Genomic DNA, 21510 nt, shown 5'->3' with positions numbered 1-21510 from the left:
AATTCTGAAACAGACCTGTTTTGTACCAAGTTATTTTTGGGATAAATTTTACTGGTTGCTGTTGTGGAGAAGGTGGCATTTTCACCTTTGCCATAATAAACTAGAAATGTGTGTAAAAAAAGAAAAAAGAAATGATGATGGATGGAGAACAGCCTGCAGGCTTCAGGAGAGGAAAATGGGGATGCTGATCTGATTCATTAAGCACCAAGCGATCCAAGAAGTTCCCACCGGAATTTCCATTCCTGTGTTCTTCGCCCTGGACTTGGCTGCTTCCCACCCTCTCGCTCTGTTCTTTTGCCCAATACCTTCATTCCCCCTGGGAAGATGGATACCAGTGTGAGGGGCCATTACTGAAAGTCTCTTGCTTCTGTCTACAGAAGGCAAAAACATCCCCACACATGTTGAATATTCAGATATACCTCTACAACCCCACTGGTGACCATTTGGGATGAGAATCTATGCTTCTCACATTTAAAGCATGTCACGGTCATCAACTACGTACCCTGAGATCTCCAGGAACATGGTAGTGTGAAAAAGATCAAGACTGTGACTTGGGAGGGTCGTGAAGTTGAAAAGATGGGAAGGCAAGATCGGGATGGTCTCCTTTCTCGGTCCTACTCTTCCAGTTCGCTTTCCAAGTATTCAAAAAAGAGCAGGCCCCTCACCAGATAGCAGAGCTCCCACCTCACTTGATGGCCAGGAGGTAGGTGGCACCCAGCTGCTCCTCGTCTGAGGGCTAGAACACGTCACCCACTAAGCACTTTGCCCGTGTTCCAGCCGTTCTCTGCTCTCTTCGGCAGGCCGTGAAGTACGCTCACCGCACTCAGCACACGATCGGATCAGGAGACCCTCTGGGAAACTTCCAACTGGACATTGACGTATCGGGCTTAATCTTCACTCATCACCCCTGTTTCAGCCGAGAGCACGTGTTAGCAGCCAGGCTGGCCCAGTTATATGACCAGTACCTTGCCAGACACCAGAGGAACAAGGCGAAGTTTCTCACAGATAAGGTACCGTGATTGCACTGCCTCAGGGCTGCTTCTCCCCGTCAGCCCAAGCACGAAAGCTCTTTTTAGTGGTGCGATGTTCCTGCCCTGCATGTTCCCGCTGTCTGAGATGTGCAATAGATTGTCCTGCGTAGAAGCAAGGGGGTGGAGGCTGTGCGGTTTTATGGTTACAAATTCAGCTGCACAAACTTGACTTCAAGAGGAATTCTGTGCAAGGTGTGCAAGGTAACCCACCCAGGAGAAGGGTGTATTGGCAGAAGTGGCCACTATTGCCCGAGGTGGTCTCAGTTCCTGAGATCAGCTGTGGCTAGAGAAGCTCTCTGTCCTAGGAGTATTCGTGTCTGTATGAATTTTTCCCATAAGCTGCGGCAGCTAAACAAGAGACAGCTGCCTCCGTTGGTGCTCAAAATGAGAGCTGCAGTTTGGAGTTACTTCTACTGTGACACTAGCTATGGATTTCCACTGTAATCTTAACTCCAGGCCATAGTGCATTAATCTCTAAAAATAATCTTCCTCACCTCAAACACACTTCTTGCATCATTCTTACCACTTTCTGAAGCAAATCTGGAAGTTCTTTTTTGTAAGTGTCTTTATACGGTGTGATCAAAAATGCAGTGAATGCTCCTGCCAAGTTTCACCTGGTGGAAAGACAGGACCCTAAAACCATTCGGTAGTTCTTATCTGCCTTCTCCACCGGATCTGGCACCCTATAATCGCTGCTTCTTTTCCAAATGACCACAAAGTGTAAAATTTTTTTAAATGATTTGGTTGTTACAGGTCTCATTGCACAGCTCAGACTCATGGTGATCCTCCTACTTTCAGCCTCCCCAGTGCTGGGATCACAGGCATGTGCCACCATGCCTGGTCTCTGGCCGGTTCAGCCCACCCTGAGGGCAGGGCCAGCATGGCATGTGGTGCTGGGGATCAAACCATGGTCTCTGTGCTTGCCTAAGCTTGCCTCAGCAGGTGCTTTAGTCCACTGAGCTATCTCACCAAACCAAACATTTTGAGCTGATTCAGAGCATCAAGGCAACTACCGCTGTGCACTGGGCGACACCGTGAAGAACTTGCAGAACTTCTTCAGAAAGTGGCGCCAACTGGGATGCATGTGTGTGATGTGAGGGGTTAACAGCAAAATAGCTTCTACCATAGAAAACAAAAGTTCAGATGTACGCTTCCATCATATTCGATCGCAGCCCGTGGTCTCATGTCCTCACTTTAGAACCTTACGATCGAAACAAGAGAGTCTCCCCAGCGCCTTCTGCTGTGAGTCTACGATTTTAGACTTTCAGATCACAAATAACCACGGCACATACAGGACCCAGAAAGACCCCTGCCAGCTTGAGTGTAGACTTGCCTGTGGGGTGCAGACTTGCCTGTGGGGTGCAGACTTGCCTGTGGGGTGCAGACTTGCCTGTCTGGGCCTCAGAATGGGAGTGGAAGCGCAGCATTATTCATTACTAGTCCAGATTTCTAAGAAGAGAGGGAGCGATTCTCTGCGCACGCAGCTTTCCGGGAGGGCTCAGAGGCAGCCCAGCGCTCACACACCCCTTCACAGTGCTCGATCCTTAGCCCAGGGGAGCTGGGCAGTCTGGGCCCGTGGCCGGCCCAGTGGACAGAGTCACTAATGCGAAACTTGTGTCCGCGTCTTTGTCAGCTCCAAGCTCTAAGAAACGCGGTTCGCAGTGGTCTTCATCCTGAGAAGCCTCACCAGTCTCTTGACGCGACGCAAAGGACCATCAATGAATATAAATCTGAAATTCGGTGAGGCAAGTTTGTAATTCTAGCTAATGATTTTTGGGGGTTGGGTATGTACTTGTTTGTAGTTTATTTTCCGGATAGGTTTTCCTGAGTGTGCTGAGTACATGTGAAATTGTGGCAAATGAAATGACACCCCATCCCAGTAATGCAGAATTTGGGGTCCTTGGCTGCGCAGGCCAACATGAACAGGGCTGCTGTCACACTTGCAAGAGGGGATCGCAAAGATCTGGTGTCACTGCACCGTGTGGCTCACAAGGCCTAGGGAATGCCTGGAAGGACGCCTGCGTGTTCTGGGGATCCATGTGATAAGCCGTGGCTGGCCGTTACCACAGTGGTAACCAGTGGCACAGGAAGATTCCACCTCACTATTTCTCTTGCTTGGGGGCTACTCTCTAATGGGAGGTGAGGCAGGGTGATGAGGCTGGCACTTCTTAATCTGTAGTTTTCAAGGCTGATTATTTTCTGGTTAGGAATTTTTTCAAAGAAACACAGTATGTGCTTTTCTGGGTTTTGGATTATTTGTAATATAAAAATTCACAAAGTAGGAGGAAGGTGTATTGGTGCACGCCTAAAATCCCAGCACTCAGTAGGCTGAGGCAGGAGGATCGCTGTGAATTTATGGCCAGCTGAGGCTACATAATAAGTTCAAGGCCAGCCTAAACTGCATAGTGAGTGAGACCCTGACTCAAAAAAAAAAAAAAAAATGTCTTTCGAAAGTTAAAACCATGATTATTCCCCAGCAAGAAGGAAACGTAGAATGTAAAATGTGAATGTCATCTAAAATCCCGTACCTCGGACAGTGTTGTTCTTAAAAGTTTTTGCTAGTTCTTCAACATACTCTATGTGTGTAAACAGAAAAAATGTAGCGAAAATTGGTTATTTTCTCGTTCGATTTTTTGTTTTTGGTGGCATCAGGGATTGAACTCAGGCCCTTGCGCTTGCCAGGGAAGCGCTTATTCCACTGAGCTATCTCGCCAGCCCCCACAAAATTGGTTGTTTTCTGATGCGCCTGCGATCGAACCCAAACCTTGTCCTGCTAGGCAGATGCTTTCCACTGACCAACACCTCGGCCCCAAAACAAATTGTTTTCTTATGGTGCTGGGAGTTGAACCCGAGATCTTCCCGCTGAGATACATCGCCATCTTTTGGGGGGTTTTTTTGTTGGTTGTTTTTTTCTGAAATAGTATCTAGCAGAGTCTCTAAGACTGGACTGGAACTTGTGGTCATCCGGCCTCAGTCTCCCTGAGTGCTGAGATTATAGACGTACTCCACCATGCTTGGCTTTTTAAAAAAAAATTATCTTTCAAGTTGAAAGGAAAAGCATACTGCAGCCTCTGTGTGAGGAAAACTTTTGGTGTAGCCCACAGCGGGCGAGAAAACAGTGACATCAAGCACAACTACTAAGCCCTCCGTCGTGTGGCTTCACTCCAACACAGGCCAGCTCTGTGGCCTCATCCAGCCAGCATAGTGCTTCCCTGCATGGCCGCGCTCGGCCAAGCACGCCCTGTGCCCGAGGACAGTTCCCCACCTGCCCACCCACCCCCTCCCTTCATTCCTGCGCTCACCCGGCCTCTGGGGTAGCGCACCCTCATGCAGCCCTCTCAGCTCAGGACACGGCACCCCATCGCCACAGCTTCCCTGATGAGACAGACCTTCTCCTTCCTGTCCCAGTGCCTCTGTGTCTCAGCACCCACGCGCGCCTCAGTGTTCTTTTCCTGCTCTCCCTCCTCTGCCTGGTTCATGCGTTTTCAGAGCTCCTCTGCTGTTGTTGCTTTCTCTTTATTTTTACCCCTGGTTTTGGGCTAGAGCCCAGGGCACTCTACCCCTGAGCTATATCTCCAGACCTTTGTGTTTTGAGTCAAGGTCTGGTTAAGTTGCCTGGGCTAGTCCAAATGTAATTCTCCTGCCTCAGCCTCCCGAGTATTGAGGTTATAGGCATGCAGCTGTTGTTTTCTTTTTAACCATTTTGTCAGTACTGTTACTTTAGATGGATCCAGTCCTCAAATCGTGTAGCCCAGGCTGGCCTCCAACTCCCAGCAATGCACTGCCTCCTCAGTGCTGCGGTGACAGCCGTGTGCCACCATGCCTGGCTCTGGTCGCGGCTCTTAATTAGACATTCTCTTGCACTGCTTTGCTCCTTTAGCTCAAAGTCAATATTTTCTTGCTAAGAGTTCTTTGTAATATCTCTGGAAATTTATGTAGTTAGAGATTGAAAGGAAGTCAGAAAACAGAAAGCCTAAAGGTGTTGTGTAACTCAAGCAAATAATTTCATATTAGAGTATTTTAAAAAATAAGGTGCACTTCTTTTTCTGGGAAACACCAAATGGCGGATGACGCCGGTGCAGCGGGAGGGGCCGGAGGCCCCGGGGGCCCAGGCATGGGAGGCCGAGGCGGCTTCCGCGGAGGCTTTGGCAGTGGCCTTCGAGGTCGCGGGCGCGGCAGAGGCAGGGGCCGGGGCGAGGCCGCGGGGCTCGCGGCGGTAAGGCCGAGGACAAAGAGTGGATTCCGGTCACCAAGCTGGGCCGTCTGGTCAAAGACATGAAGATCAAATCCCTGGAGGAAATCTACCTTTTTTCCTTACCCATCAAGGAGTCCGAGATTATTGACTTTTTCCTGGGCACATCTCTCAAGGATGAAGTTCTGAAGATCATGCCTGTGCAGAAGCAAACTCGTGCTGGCCAGCGGACCAGGTTCAAGGCATTTGTCGGCATTGGGGACTACAATGGTCATGTTGGCCTGGGTGTAAAGTGTTCCAAGGAAGTAGCCACTGCCATTCGTGGGGCCATTATCCTGGCCAAGCTCTCCATTGTCCCTGTCAGGAGAGGCTACTGGGGAAACAAGATCGGCAAGCCCCACACTGTTCCTTGCAAGGTGACAGGCCGCTGTGGCTCTGTGTTGGTGCGTCTGATCCCTGCCCCAGAGGCACTGGCATTGTCTCAGCCCCTGTGCCCAAGAAGCTGCTGCTGATGGCTGGTATTGATGACTGCTGCACCTCTGCTAGGGCCTGCACTGCTACTTTGGGCAACTTTGCTAAGGCCACCTTTGATGCCATCTCCAAGACCTACAGCTATCTGACCCTGACCTCTGGAAAGAGACTGTGTTCACCAAGTCTCCCTATCAGGAATTCACCGACCAGCTTGTGAAAACCCACACCAGAGTCTCTGTCCAGAGGACTCAAGCTCCAGCAGTAGCTACAACATAAAGAGTTTTTATGCAAAAATAAAATGAATTAAGTCTGTAAAAAAAAAAAAATAAATAAGGTGCAGCAGCTACAGGTCCATGGCCACACGCTCGTGACAGATATCTGCAGCCTGCTGCTGGCAGGTCCCAGGCCAGGCTCGGAGCATGCTGTGTGTAAACTGCTTTGCCCCTCCCCACAGGCCTGTGAAGTCTCCTCACGGGAAGCAGCCCATCGTGGGCCACCTAGCAAGGGACAGAGCACAATTTAAAGTGTGATCTAACAGCTCACGCTTACCCATGAGGCTTGACTGTGCCCCTCAGTAGAACACCCCTATTCCAGTTCGCTGTTTTCTTGCTTTTCTCAGGGCTTGCGAGAATCCTAGATCTTGGCTAATGCTATCATCTTCCTTTGCCACTGCCACCAGTTGAGCAATTGAAAACCAGCTGCTTGCTTCTCTGCCCCATCTCTGCAGAATGAGCCAGCTCAAGACTCGGTCTTCCTGAGGTCAGGAGGGCTCTGCCATGGGTCCTTCTTGGGGCCCGTGGCATCGCTTGGCCACCCCCACACTGTGCGTCACCATCACTTATGTGCCTCTTGGGCAGCATCACACACTTCTCTCTCTGGCTCTTCCAGATTGCCTGGAATGACACATAGCACTTTATTCACAATTTAAATAATCATCATTGAGTCGGGATGTAGCTTTCCTTCATAAAGAGACCTTAAAATAAGGTATAAAACAATTTCCAGGGACATGGCATATTGGAAATAAAGACAAGGCACTTTCAACTGATGCTTCTTCAGGTCAAGTCAAAAATACAGGTCATCTCATTGGCCCTGGCTAGTCTCCAAGGCTGCAATAAGATTACTTCCTCTGCTGAGAGTGTAACTTGTTACCTGTGTTAGCGTGGGAAAACACCAGAGTTTTGCTCTGGACTTAGAGGGCAGAATTCTCTGCGGTGTTCACAAAAACTTCACCCATGAGAGCTGCCTTCTCTGCTTGGTTCCCGCCTTTCCTAGCTGCAAAGGAGTTTGTCACTTTACGGACACATCATTTTAGGAAGAATTTTAAAAAGTAATTTAGCTACATTCAAGTCAGCATCACCTAGAGGGAATAAAATCAAATGAACTTTTCAAAAACCCTATTGTCTTTAAATGTGCATCAGTATTTAATTTTCTTTTAGTAATTATTCAGAAATGTGATGGCCATCTAGTTGAATATGCAATCACGTAGCATTTTTTGTTCCATTTTCATTTGTAAACAAACACACCTACACCACTTCTTAATATACACTTGTCTCTTATCGTATCTTGTAGGGAAACAAGAAAACTGCGTGACGCTGAGCAAGAAAAAGATCGAACTCTGCTCAGGACCATCATCAAAGTGTGGAAAGAGATGAAAGCCCTTCGAGAGTTCCAGAGGTTTACGAATACGCCCTTGAAACTTGTTCTGAGAAAGTAGGCTTCTCAAAAAATCGTTTTATTGGGCTATTTGATCCATCAAAAAAATGTTTGGGGCCAGGGAGATAGCTCAGTAGAACAAGTGCTTGCCTGAGAAGCACAAGGACCTGAGTTCAACCCCTAGTTCTGCAAAAAAAAAAAAAAAAAAGAGAGAGAGAGAGAGAGAGAGAGAAAGAAAGTTTAAATAAAAATAAGAAAAATGTTTAGGGCAGACATGCAGTTTAAACAGTATTAACAAATGAAACAACAGAGCACCGTAGGTACCTGGGTGTCCCCAAAGTCCTCTAACAATAGCCCCTTCTAGCCTTGAAGGAGCAGTTGTCCGCGTAGCTTATCCATGCCTCAGGACAAGAATGCAAAAAGTAAGCAGGTCTCTATGTATCTAAGACAGAACATAATCTGGGGGGCAAATTTCCCAATGCATGTGAATTTCAGGTGCCACTGTGCATCATCTACCATGAGGTCCCTGGCCACAGCCCAGAGGCCTACCAGCTGTGCTGTGGAAAGCGGACCACTGCTGAACCACTAGGCCACACAGGGTCCTAAGCAAGTTATCTGTCAGCTCTATGCATTTCACTAAGTTTACTTAAAATGCATAGCGGAGGTTTAAGAGTGTGGAACTTGGAAACCAGACCATATCAGGAAAAATAGCGCAGTTAATACACGGCACCAACTCTCACGTGCAGGATGGGATCGGGGCGCCACGCGCCTGCCACTCCCCACCTGGAAGTCCCACCGTTCAGTAACATGGACAGGCTCCAAAAGGGCAACTGTGAGAAGAGTTTCACGTGTATCTCATCTAGAGCGGATGTGGCCACAGCGCCTCTGTTCGTAGGATATCTCACGGGACTACACCCTGTGGGAGATACTGGTCTGGCTGGGCGGATGTCCTCCGCAGAATCACCAGTGGCAAGCTCCCATCATCCATCTGATGTCCAGGAGTGGTTTCAGGGCATTGGTAGCACCCAAACCAAGTGGGTCCTTGGACAGTTGAAGAACTGGTGGAACAACTGCAGTCAAACTTCCGTCTGGTAGACGGAAAGGTAGTGTACCCGCACCCAGCGCAGCGCATTAACCCGAGCAGTGAGGCCACCCCCAGCACTTCCCACATTTATAAATCTTGAGGCAGTGTCTTGCTAGCCACTAGGTTACCTCAGCGTCCCAGAACGGGAGGGGGGATTACAAGCATGCGCCAGCACACCCCGCTGTGTGACACACTTAGAAGACGAACTAGAAGGTACAAGTCCAGTCTGTGTATTTGTTGCCAGTAATGTTCTCGGGGTTGTTTCTTAGTCCCCTCATCCCTCGCCATTAATTCCGAGAAATAACCAAGAATACCATGAATTAATTTAAAGGGAAAAGGTTAACCAGAAAGCCGAGGAAGAAGCGTATGAAGCAGAGATTCAAGCCGAAGTAAGTGAGTTGATGGAAGAGCACACGGAAGAGTATGAGCAGAAGATGGAGGAGTACAGAGCATCTTACCAGCAGTGGAAAGTCTGGAGAAGAGCCCAAGTTCGTAAAGCCTTCCCCAGCCTGGAGCAGGGCTGGGTGGGGCGGGTGTAGGAGAGCAGCCCCTGAGGCAGAGGAGGGAGGCGGGAGCTGCGGGCTCGAGCCTCCCGCTGGCTCCTCCCCTCTCTCCCTGCATCCTCCCTAAGAGACAAAGGCACTGGTGCCCTGCTCACAAAGCCGCCTGGGTGCATGCCATGCGCAACTCAGCAGGAGCATCCGTGAGCCTCTGAGTGAACACAGGGATCGCGAATACACGCTCTGAGTGCAGTACTCCTTATTTTGCATGAGGCTATGGCATTTGTCCCTCTATTTGCCTCAGAAAATTATACAACTCCTTACACATGACTGCAAACCAAACCGCAGGGTGGTACGTAATAAACCAGGCTGACCTGCTGCGCCCACTGTGGTCTCAAGCCTTCCATCTCAAGCTGTGTCCCTGGCCTGAAGAGCCAGTATTAGTGATCCCGTGAATAGCAAATATTTTTGAGGGGCCATATGGTCTGGGCGTGGGAACCATTGACCCTCTGAAAATACTCCATAAGTTGAACTGTAAGAAAAGGCTGATATTAGATAGCTCCAAGTTCAGCCACCTGTCTAGGGTAAGTGCTGTGCAGGACCGCGTGGCTGCAGCCCACGAGGGGCTCCCTGTGCTAATCCCCAGGGCAGGCGGAGACCCGAGACCCAGAGGCCCTAGCAAGCTGCTGGCAGTGGGCTGGCTTTCCAGCCAGCTGTAGCCAGCCCTGAAGACCACTCTCAGATTCAGTTCCCAGTCTCCTGTTTGACATCAGGTTGTCTCTTCCCCAACAGAAGGCCAAGAAGAAGAAAAAGAAGCAAGTGGAAGAGTGTCCCGAGGGAGAGACTGAAGACGAGCTCTCTCCTGGGGAGGAGCCCACGAAGCCAGCCCTCCCGGAGCCCCCGGACCGGGCAGCCCTGGAGCAGCAGGCGCGGGAGAGAGCGGCCCACATCAGGAGGCGGCCGGGAGAGCCCGCACTACTTCCAGAGCTGAGCTTGGCGGGGAGCGTGACACCCAGTGACCAGTGTCCCAGGTGAGTGGATGCTCTGGGGAGCTGAGCTGACGCCTGGCCCTGACTCACCCACACCCCGCGCACACCACAGCAAGCGCACATCTCCTGAGCCGCAGTGAGTGGGGCACCACACACCCTGCGAGTGTAGGCTGAGCCGTAGCAGGTGGGGATGTCTGCTCACGTTGGGTGATTTCCAAAGACGCACCCACTACTTCATCCCGACCGGCCACAGGAGAGCCTGTCACTTGGCGCTGCCTATAAGAGAAGCATCTCAGTCACAGACGTCTGCCTGCTCTCCCAGTGGCTGTCTAGAGGGTTTCAATGTGCCTCTTCTGCCCCCTGGTACTGTGTTCCTCCTCCCCAGCATGGACACAGACCCCCACCCCACCCTGCTCCTGCACCAGAGGCCGCCTCTGTCTTTGCAGGACTCCCAAGCTCTGGCAAAGGAAGTTGTGGGAAAGCCCTCGAGCTGCGTTTATCAAGCCACCTGCAGCAGATTCCCTGAACCAATGAAAATACATTTCTAGTCATTCTGATAAGATGAGGTACCCAAGAGAAGCAGTGCTTTTAGGAATCTGCACATAGCACAAATCACAAATGCACATTGTATGCCTATATTCTTTAAAAAAAAATTTTAGTACTCTAAAAATATTGTTCACATTTCCTGTGCTCACACATTAGCTTGCCCCTTGCTGGACACAGCGCCTGGCTCCCATGGTATAATGAGTCTAATGTGGCTCGTGGCTGCAGGAGAGTCAGTCCATGGCTGGCAGACAACAAAGCAGGGACACATGGGGGAGAGTCACCGTAGGGTAAGGAAGGGAGGGAGGGCCGAGGCAGATGTAGACCCAACACCACACCTCTATGGCCTACCCAGGCGTCCCCAGAAATGGGAACATCCAGTCCCCTGTGTGGGTCCCACAGCCCAGTCAGGTTTGTGGCTCCGCTCTGACTGCCACACCTTGTGGCCTTCTAGTCCTCAACCTTGTAGTTCTCAAAGTGCAGCCCCACGATGGATGGGCCTCACTAGCATCGCATGAGAGCTTGCTAGATCCAAACACTCAGGTTTTATTTCAGGCCCACAGAACCTTAAACTCTGGGTGGTACAAAACCATGGCCTTGCAAGGTAGGTTGATAGCTGATTCTGATACCTGGTGTAGCAGGTTGGAATCTGTTGAAATTACCAATACCAACAAAAAATAAGTGTTTTGTTTTCTTTTTTAATGTATTTGGTACAGGGTCTCACTACGCAGTTTAGACTCATAATGATCCTCTTATTTTCAGCCTCCCCAGTACTGTGATTACAGGCATGTGCCACCACGCCCTGTCTCGGTGCAGTGTGCTAGAGGCGGGCTGGCACTACGTGTGGTGCTGGGGATTGAGCCCCGATCCCTGTTCTTGCCTAAGCAGGTACAAAGGGCCTTAGGCAGGTTTCCTCACAGGCTGCCACAACTGCCTAGGTTTCTTTTTATCTCTCCCAGTGCAGAAAATGATGCTTTTTCTCCATGAACAGTATCCACCCAGTACCTTAGATAGTGGCAGAGAGACCCCGCCCCTGCCTGGGAGGTGGTTTTGGGCCTTAGGGAACACCTGGGGCTGACAGCAAAGCACACTGCCCCCATGTGCCTCCCTACTTCCTCCTCTGAAGCTATTGTAGAAAGTGCTTTGGGGCTGACCACCAGTGAGGCATCCTGGTGTGGTAACTCTGGAAAGAAAGGAGTTCAAAGCTGGGTGTGGGGTGCACACCTGTAACCTCAGCCCTTGGGAGGCTGAGGCAGGAGGATTGCCACAAACTTGAGGCCAGCCCGGATTGCACAGTGAGTTCAAGGCCAGGCTAAGCTACATAGACAGATCCTGTCTCAAAAAAACAAGCAAGCACGCAAACAAACAACCAGAACTCGAAGTCCCCATTCTGGTGTCTCCTTCATGCTCCAACTCCACCTCTCCTCTTCTTTCTCTTCTCTTCTCCTTCCCTTCTTCTCCTTTCCTTTTCCCTTCCCCTTCCTTCCCCTTTCCCCTCCTGTTGTGTTGTTTGACACAGGGTCTCACTATGTGTTCCGGGCTGGCCTTCTACTCCCTGCACAGCCTAAGCTGGCCTCCAACTCTCAGCAGTCCTCCTGTCTCAGCCTCCAGGATGCTGAGATTACAGGGCTGCACCACCACGCCAGCTCATCTTTGCTTTTCTAATTGAATTCTGGGGAAATAGGAACAACCCTGTTTGTACCATGGGCCAACCCCAAGCATGTATTGTGAAACTCAACTCCTTTTGCTGGGCTTTTTAAAACTTGCCAACTTTTCTTGAATTAATAAAGGAATATTAACTTCAACCATAAAAAATTGTTGGTCAAATAATAGCACATAGATGACTTCATATGATGAACTTTATAACATAGTGAGCAGATTTTTAAAGGCTTTGGGGTCTTCTGGCTCTCTTCCTGAAAGGCAGTCACTTCTGTTTTGTGATCTGAGAAACAGTTCAGTGCCACCAGGAAATACTTCATCTGCATATTAATTTGCCTACATATGGGAAGCGCCAAGTGCAGGCTGGTTTATACAGCTATTTCTAAGACACAAATACCATCTCATATAATTTTGTCATGAATATTCAAAACATATGATAACAGAGCATACTTTTAAAGGGAAAACTTGGCCTTGATTTAGTGATTTTTTTATGTGAGCCCCATTTTGGCTGTAAACGTACGCCTCAGTCTTAATCCATTTCCGAGTTTTCACGGGGATTTGGGAGCACTGGTCAGGTGATCCCCAAATGCGAGACTGTAATTTCCCCTCATCAGCCCATCAGATAAGGTAACAACAAAGAAAAGTGGGGAGAGAGGCGAGGTCTGTCTGTTGCATGAGGTTCCTGGGAATAGCAATTCAAGAGAAAAGATGCAATGTTCTTGGTGGCCAAGGGAGAGCACCAAAGAAGACCCCAAGGCCATGCCTCTGTGACCCATCCAGACCCAATCTTGCTTGGAGTCCGGGTGTGTCTTGATACTTCTTGCAGTTTGGTGTTAAATGTCCTTTATAGGGGGAAATGCTATTGTTGGAGCAATTTTGCATCTGGATGTGTTTAAATTGTAGAGAAACAAAGAGTTAAAGCTACCACATAATGTAGCGAGTGGAGAATTTCTGTTGGGGGTGATGAGAACTTCTAGAAATCGATAGTAGTGATGTTTGTTCAACATTGTGAGTGTATTTAATACCACTGAAATGCATACTGAAAGTGACTGGAATGATAACCCCTAGGTTTTATATATTTCACCACAATGAAAAGTTGATTCATAAGCCATCACCCAGAGAGCTTGAGCTAGGTGTTAGATTTTAGTGCTTTGCAAGCTTGACGGGCTATCGATGTAACCAAGAACTGGCAGCTCTTTGGGGGTGTCTCTGCAAACGTAGACATAAAATTAAAGACCACTCTTGGAGATAGTGAATTTTATAAAGTTTCAGGCTACTAGACTGCCATGCTTCAACTCTTTCCAGGCCGTGACACATCTTATTCCAATTAGAGTGCTCTTTACAAATAAGACACATTTCTTAATCCTTTGCATTCATTGAGTGGTCACCTACCCTCTGAAAATGTTGAGACAAAGCTTGAGTAGTAGAGATATAGACCTGATGTAACTGCTGTAATATGCTATACTCTGTTTAGCATAAAAATATATCATCCAAATCCTGGCCATTACCATCTCTTACAGTCTGAATTCAATTCTACTTAATGAAGAATGTATTTATTTAAAAATTTTATTTGGATGCAGATGTAAGATTTATTGGAATAAGTCTGGGGAGATAGCTCAGTAGAATAAGCACTTGCCTGGCAAGCTCAAGGTCCTGAGTTCAATCCCCAGTACTGGAAAAAAAAAAAAAAAAAAAAAAAGACTTTTTGGAACAATTTAAGAAGGTTGTACAATGACCATAGTCATGCACTGTAATTCTCAGTTGCCTTCTTCCCTTTGCAGTGTGGTTATTAATGGTTTCTCTATGAATTTCATGCCACACTATTTTATTGTATTATTATAGTGTTTGTTTTATTCTTCAGGTGGCTGTTCTGTGGCTGTTTTGATTAAGTGGCAGCTAACATGACCAAGGATGTTGGCTCCAGGGTATCTTGTTGCGTTCAGTGTCCCCCTGTTGGATATCTCAGGGATCCTTACTAAAGGAATACTGACCCAGCTGCCAATGGTCTCGCTTTGCAGGGCAGAGGTCTTGCGGAGGGAAGATGTGAAGCGGCGCATGGTGTATTTAAAGATTCTCTTCAACAGCAAGGAAGTGTCCAGGACAGTCAATCGGCAGCTAGGGGCGGACTTCCGTGTTCATTTTGGACAGATCTTCAATTTGCAAATATTCAACTGGCCGGAGAGTTTACTGCTTCAGGTACACACTTTAATCATAATCTCTGCCCCAAGAATTCTGTGGTCTTGGCAGAACACCTGGCCAAGGTGCTCAAGTGTGTGCTTGGAGACGGTGTTATGGCTGAATGAACGTGGTAGGCAGGCATTGAGGAAGTGCTCCGGCGCCACTACGTAATATAAGACAGAAACCAATTCCCCGCCAGCGCAAGCACTTATGCTGGGTGGAGCACAGGGGCCAGGAGTCCCCAGATCAATAAATTTAGGTGTCTGGTTGTGAGACTCCTCTGACATATCTCAATGCTGCAGCAGAGGATAAACCATCGAGTGGCAGGTCCTTAGTGGCTCACCCATCTCACCTGGTAGCCTTGGTCTGTGCAAGCAACCAGGAAAAAGAAGAAACTCATTCCCACCTCCAGTTCCCTGTGTGTTAGTTTGGAATAGAAACAACTATAGCATCCTGAAACTCTGATTAACCTGCCTACCATGGAGATGAGGGCAGGCAAAAACACAGAACATCAACAACTTGGCCACTAAGAATCATATAAACTGGTCTCTGTGGAACCACGGCCACACAGCTCAACTTTCCCTTCTGAGATGACCCTGGGGGCCAGGAGGGACACGCACAATGTGGACTGGTGACCTGAGAACGAGGACCTTCCCCTGCTGGTTCTCATGGCTGTTTCTCTTCTCCGGGTTCCAGGTCTATGAAACTGTTGGCCACACCAGCACAGTGTTGCTGGCTGAAGTGTTCCTGCCTGTCCCTGAGACCACCGTGGTCACCGGAAGGGCTCCCATGGAGGAGGTGGAGTTCAGCAGTAGCCAGCATGTGACCCTGGACCATGAGGGGGTCGGAAGTGGTAAGAACCCAGTTATCCTCTGTGGCTCGTGGTTTTGCTATCTTTTTTGCACTTCTCAGGCCACCAGACAATTATAAAAACTCCATCAGAAATTCAAACAATAATATGATTATTTTGCCAACCCCATTATTGGCCATATAAGTGCATATATAGCTATGTAACTGGTAGGTAGTTTGATAGAATGAACTAAAGACCTTTGTAATGAGCTTTGGTCTCTTGTGCTACTTTTTGACATCTTGCATAACAGTGAGAAGTAATGACATATATGGTGAGATTTTTGGACTTATGTGTAAACATAAGAATTATATAATTCTTTATGCCTTTTTTAGAACATATTCTAATTTTTAAATGTTTTTTATTATATTCTGTAGGAACTTAAAGTTCAACATATCAATACTTGATGAAAAACACCTGTTCCATATTATGCCTAAGATGTTTGACATGCAGACAGATAGTGAGGTTAAGCTTAATAGCCTAAGTTGTACGGTAATAACAACAAGCTTGTCTTCTGGATGGCTAACAACCTAAGTTTGCTGACAAAAATTAGAGAAAAAGGAGGGCTGCAAGGAAAGCCAACATTTTGGCCCTAGCATTCTAAGGTCAATTAAGACTCAGGACATATGAGAACTTGTACTGTAACGTCATGTAACTCAGTAGTGTCCCAAATTTTCTGATCAAGGAGATTATGGGGCCAAAGAGGAAAGTGATCGATGATGTAGAGTGTGCCTAAGGAGAGTCACATGGAGAGGAAACATTTTCTCAAACTTTCACAGAGAGCACATTGGCCAAGCAATGGCCGTGACTCATCCACATGGCTGACACTGACAAAGGTTCTACAATCTGAGGTACAGGATCTCAGGATAAATCCTGACGGGATTTCACTGACCTTATCAGACCCAAAAGCTACAACTCTTGTTACATAGGTCCTGCTTTACCTTGGTCTTAACCATCCAGCAGAAAAGTATAAAAACGAAATATAAGAAGTAAAGCCATGCTGTTATGTTGAGCTGTAGAGGACTCAGGTCAACAATTTCTGACATTGCCAGTCAAGCAGAAGACCCAGTACTATTATGGGCTACTGGACTCTTTTAGAATATTTTTCTGAGTTTACACACCTATAATATTCAAATAATGGAACTTAACAAAAAAAGGGGATACAGATGAATGTCTATTTGGTATCTGTGTATTCAAAGTGGCTAGGATAGATATATAGTTACATTCTCTTAATGAATAGAGGGATTTGTTCTAATGGTGTTTGTAAATAGGATATCATGTCCGCATCTTGTACAGCAATTAACCACTAGGAAGAATGTATGCAATGTGTTAATTATTGCAACTGTCCTACCAATTTGATTTGAATCTGTCTCATTGCTATTTGTTTATCAATAAAATTGTGGGGGGAAAAAAAGCACTATTGCAACAATTACTGAAACTGAAGAAAACAAGAGAAGTAATGACAAAGCCCGGGGCATAAAACTAGACATCGTAGTGATACAAGGCTGACATAGTGTAATAATTTTAATTACTATAGATTCATTGACATTCTCTTGTATCCTCTTCTACAATTCTAATAAGAGAGATGATGGATCTTCTCATTGTCCCTTTTTACTTTCTCTTCTCTTCCCCTCTCCTTCTTCTCCTTTTCCTTCTTCATCTTTTTCTTTTTCCGGGACTTGAACCAAGGCCTTCACACTGAGCTACATTCTTAGCCTTGTTTATTTATTTGTTTATTTACTTTGAGACAAGTTCCCACTAGGTTGCTGAGTTACCTGGACTGGGCTTGCACTTGGGATCCTCTTGCCTCAGCCTCCCTGCATGCTGGGATTCTACGTGTGTGTGGCCGCTGTGTCCAGCTCCCCAAAGTTTCTAAACCTTTCTTTAATATATTTGACATCATTTTATTTCTCTTTTACCTTCTATGTGATTTCTTCAAACCTGTGTCCAAGTGTTGGATTTATTCTTCAGTAAAGTCTAATCATTAGAATTCATCTTCATTTTTCCCCTTATATTTTTTAGTCTTAGACATTTCATTTGATTCCTTTCTAATCAGTGACCAGTTCTCATTGGTTTTTCTTCTTTCCTCAGAATATCAGTCATTTCTTTTTCACTCACTCATTCTATGTAACATGTTCAAATATTTAAAAATAATCTGCAGCTGATAATTCCAGTATCTGGGTATCAGTGTGCTCTGCCAGCTCCTAGTTGCAGTGGCTTGATGTCTCATGTTTCTGGTGGTTTTCTGTTTTGGAACTGCTCCTGCAAGAATTCTCCAAGGGCCACATCCAGTCGCCAGTATACAATGCCCAGCGCTGACACACAAGCGGTGCGAGCCGAGCCGCCGTGGAGTCACATAACCCCTTTGAATATTATCTCCCACACTCAGGAAGTGGGTGTCCTGGTACCTCCTTCAAGGCTGTGTAGGACTATGTCAGCGATAAAATGGGATGCGCTAAATGAAGGAAAGATTTGAAAAACGAAGATGCTCTTCAGTGGAAAAGCATCCACTGCTCTTGAGTTAGCAGTGGTAACTGGAAACCGGGACTGTGCAGCGTCTGTATTTGGTGCTTGGAAATTTTTTCTCTTTTATTCGCCCATTGTTTACTGTTTAGGCCGAGCCAGTGACCATAATAGCTTAGAGAGAGCGAACGTTTATGGCGTGCTCGCTGCGTGCCAGGCCCACAGTCTTCACACGCCGTCACCCAGTGAACTCCTGCCCCCACACGCGTTCCGGCCGTGCTCCCTCTAGGAATGCGTGTGCCCACACCTGCACCTCAGTGCCCAACATGCTTCAGCCACGGATTCAGAAGCCCCTTCCTTGAGGGTTCGTCGCTCACTCCATCTGCAAGTTTGTGACATCCACCCCTACAGTACTAAGTCTATTTATTTTAAGACAAGTTCTCTCACTGTGTCACCCAGGCTGACCTTGAACTTCTGACTTCTGACAGTCCTCCTCACTCAGCTTCCTGAGTGCTGGGATTACAAAACTGCACCACTGTACTAAATGCAGATGCTCTTACTTATGTACCTATTTCTTGCCACTTTGTCCACTGACTCACATATAAACTCTACAAAAAGAGATTTCTCTTTAGGTTAAGAGCAAGAATATATTTATTGGGGGGTCCCGAGTGGGCTACCCAAAGAGGAGATTTTTGTTTAAAGATTTTTGAGGGCTGATGAGATAGCTCAGTGGATTAAGTGCCTGCTTTGGCAAGTGCAGGGTCCAGGGTTCAATCCCTGGTCCCATGTGCCCTGTGGAGCCCTACCCCCAGGGTACACTGAGCTGTCACCCAAATCCGGGCTTGGTGGCACATGCTGTAATCCTAGCACTGGGGATGCTGAAAGCAGGAGGATCACTACAAGTCCAAGCTACAGAGTGAGACCCTGTACCAAATATATAAAGTGATAAAAAATAAAAAAGATTTTTATTAGTTTTATTTCTTTACTGCTACTTTCACTGCGTACAGTAGTGGCATGAAGTAGTAGCTCAAATAAGCATTGACTAAATGAATAGATATATATCTTTCAAATAATTCTTTGAGGACATTATTATTTTCCCTTATTTACGTGTAAGTCAGCTAAGGCTCAGAGAAGGTGAGTAATTTGGGCAAGGCTACACAGTCGTTTTAGGGAGACTGTGAACGTGCACCCTGAGGTCCCTCTGAAGACTACATCATGGTAACAGGCACAGTTAGAGGGCCAGGAGCCAATGCTGTCCTCGTCCACCTGAAGGATCCCAGTGACAGTGGCTTGGATTCATTTTTGTGCAGCCCTCACCCCACCCACCCACGTTCCACTCCTCCCCCACCTGCCGGGCGCAGGTCCCTCCTTTCTAAACCATGCCTTGTTTCATCTGATGTGTCCTAGGTGTGCCCTTCTCCTTTGAAGCTGATGGCAGTAACCAACTGACTCTCATGACCTCAGGGAGAGTGTCCCACAGTGTGGCATGGGCTGTGGGAGACAACGGGACCCCACTGATTCCTCCACTGTCACAGCAGAACATTGGATTTCGGAGGTGAGGTGGGACTGGACTCATGGTGGGAAGGCGAGTGAGCACATGGAAACCCCCGGGAAAGCTTGCAGTAGCGCTGTCTTTCCTTTTATTGTCAGGTGTCAGAATATTCAGGGTGCTGTCTTTAGGCAAAATCCAAATCGCAATGGCCTAATAAACACTGGGTGTTTATCTGTGTTCGAGGTAGGGACACCGGCATGGGGAAACAGCATTCTGTTTAAGCTGCAGGGACGTGCTGGGGTGTTCTTCCCCCTCTTCCCAGCAGAGGCAGGTGCAGGATGCAGTCCTGTGCATTGTCATTGCTGTGGATGCCATGACTAGCGTAGGACCTTCCGGTTCCATGAAAGCCCCAGCTCTCCGACACCTTCCCATGTCCGTGCTTCGCTCCCTCCCCTTGTTTTCAAGGGAAAGTCAGGACAGGACTTGTCCTTTCACACCCTCTGCATCCCCACTGCAAGCCGGGCCTCCAAGTGATGAAAGCCGCCAGGAGTCGTGGCTCTGGCTAAGCCAGGAGTCCTTCGTGCAGGCTTGGCTGCACTGGGTGGAGCCCTCTGCTTCCACCTTGGGTTGGTGCTACAGAAATCTCTGGAGTGAATCCGGCTCCTCCGAGAGGCGGTGAGGACAGGAGCGATGGTTGAGCTACCGTCAAGGCTCCAGCTCTCACATCCTCGCCTCCCTCGGACACCCTGTCTAGAGCCCGTACTTAAGCAGACCTGGGCTTCCCTTTAGGCATGCCCTGGGCCGGTGTCCTCACGGGCTTCCTGGACCACACGCAGCAGCTCTCTTTCCTGGCCAGGACCCAGGACCGGAGCGCCTCAGCTTGAGGCAGGGTCACCTCTGCGCTCCTTTCATTCTCATTTCAGCGATCATCAAGAGAGAACGCTGATGTGCCAGCCTGTGCCGAGGCCCTGTCTGCAAGCGGGCGGCAGCTCCTTTGGGCAGCCCCTGGGCCTTTGTGACCCTGGAGCAGGATGCTGGGTGATGACGTGAGCCTCGCAGAATCTCAACACTCTTTTCTCTTTTTCTTTTGTACCAGTGCTCTGAAGAGGGCAGATGCCATCTCATCGATTGGCACGTCAGGACTGACGGACATGAAGAAGCTGGCCAAGTGGGCGGCTGAGTCTAAGCTGGACCCCAACGACCCCAACAATGCCCCACTGATGCAGCTGATCTCGGTAATGGGAAGTAGCTGGACTCGAGTGACAGTCATGGAGGGGGGCAGCGAGTGACAGGACTGAATCTGTGCTCTGCTACTTCCCTGGCCATGGGGCCCCTGAGCCCGAGGCTTCTAAGCCCCGTGCTGCCCGCCTGATGTGGTCAGGAGCCGGCGCACCGTGCCCATGCACGCTCAGCGGGGCATACAAACTGTGAGCAATACGCAGTGGTTCTTTATTGTCACTCTTCGAGGTGTCTTTCTTATTGGTACCAGGAATCGAACTCGGGCCTCATGCTTGCCAGGCAGACTTGGTGCTGCTGAGCTGTACCCCTGGCTTAGCTGTAACTTCTGTAAAGGCCCCGAAGAAAGGTTTTATTTTCCAATTCCATAGAAAAGAAACTGAGTTACTTACGGGCAGTCACATGGCTAATAAGTGGACCTCAAGTCTTTCTCTAACATGCTAATGGGGTATTTTAAGAGATCTTTAAGAACATACCAGGTAAACTGTCTCTGCCATAACATTCCAAACTCTTTCCTCAGTGAATTTGTAAATAAAATGGAAAATCAGTTACTAAACTATTTTTTCTTGGAATTCAATGCAGTGGGGTTCATTGCCAACTTCACAACTGGCACAAAAGCACAACGAATGCTAGGAAGGGTAGCATAGGACGACTCTGCCCTCTGGGAAATGGTGTTTTCCATGCTATTTTTCTGTCTCAAAACAAGCTTTGTTTGGGTCTGATTTTTGTCCTTATAAACTTTCTTTCCAGCATAAGACCTCTTTATTTTTGTTTATTTATTTATTTATTTATTTATTGGATACAGGGTCTCACTGTGCAGTTCTGATTCATAGTGATCCTCCTGTCTCAGCCTCCCTAGAACTGGGATTATAAGCATGCGCCCCCATTCCCAGTTTCGATGGCCACCCAGTGTGCCCAGGGTTCTGGGGTATGCACAGCATGCAGTACTAGGGATCAAACTCAGGTCTTTGCATTTGCCAGGTAGGCACTTAGGCTGCTGAGCTATCTCCCCAGCCCTAGCATGAGACCTCGTAAAGAGAATAGATTCATGAAGAAGAGGCCACATTACCCAAACTGTAATGTAGTCCATATAAAGTTTTCAGGGGCTGGAGAGATGGCTCAGTGGTCTAAAGCACCTACTTGGAACAAGCTTGGCAAAGCACAGGGACCGC

General features: G+C 47.9%; 1 protein-coding gene and 1 pseudogene across 3 annotated transcripts in view; both read left to right on the top strand.

Moving 5' to 3' along the window:
- Cc2d2a (coiled-coil and C2 domain containing 2A) overlaps window positions 1-21510 on the top strand; it is a 123905-nt gene that overhangs the window by 55103 nt on the left and 47292 nt on the right. For all 3 annotated transcript variants that reach the window (XM_023699587.1, XM_023699596.1, XM_004624556.2), the window contains 9 exons: window positions 801-1010; window positions 2665-2771; window positions 7264-7404; window positions 8763-8919; window positions 9724-9962; window positions 14141-14318; window positions 14997-15153; window positions 19018-19165; window positions 20199-20337. In XM_023699587.1, the coding sequence (XP_023555355.1) occupies window positions 801-1010; window positions 2665-2771; window positions 7264-7404; window positions 8763-8919; window positions 9724-9962; window positions 14141-14318; window positions 14997-15153; window positions 19018-19165; window positions 20199-20337 (1476 nt within the window). The remainder of the gene's footprint in view (window positions 1-800; window positions 1011-2664; window positions 2772-7263; window positions 7405-8762; window positions 8920-9723; window positions 9963-14140; window positions 14319-14996; window positions 15154-19017; window positions 19166-20198; window positions 20338-21510) is intronic.
- LOC105743344 lies at window positions 5075-5970 on the top strand (annotated as a pseudogene).

Source organism: Octodon degus, unplaced genomic scaffold (assembly GCF_000260255.1).
Source record: "Octodon degus isolate 3935 unplaced genomic scaffold, OctDeg1.0 scaffold00006, whole genome shotgun sequence".
Classification (NCBI taxonomy): Eukaryota; Metazoa; Chordata; class Mammalia; order Rodentia; family Octodontidae; genus Octodon; species Octodon degus.
This window is presented reverse-complemented; position numbering and strand designations above follow the sequence as displayed.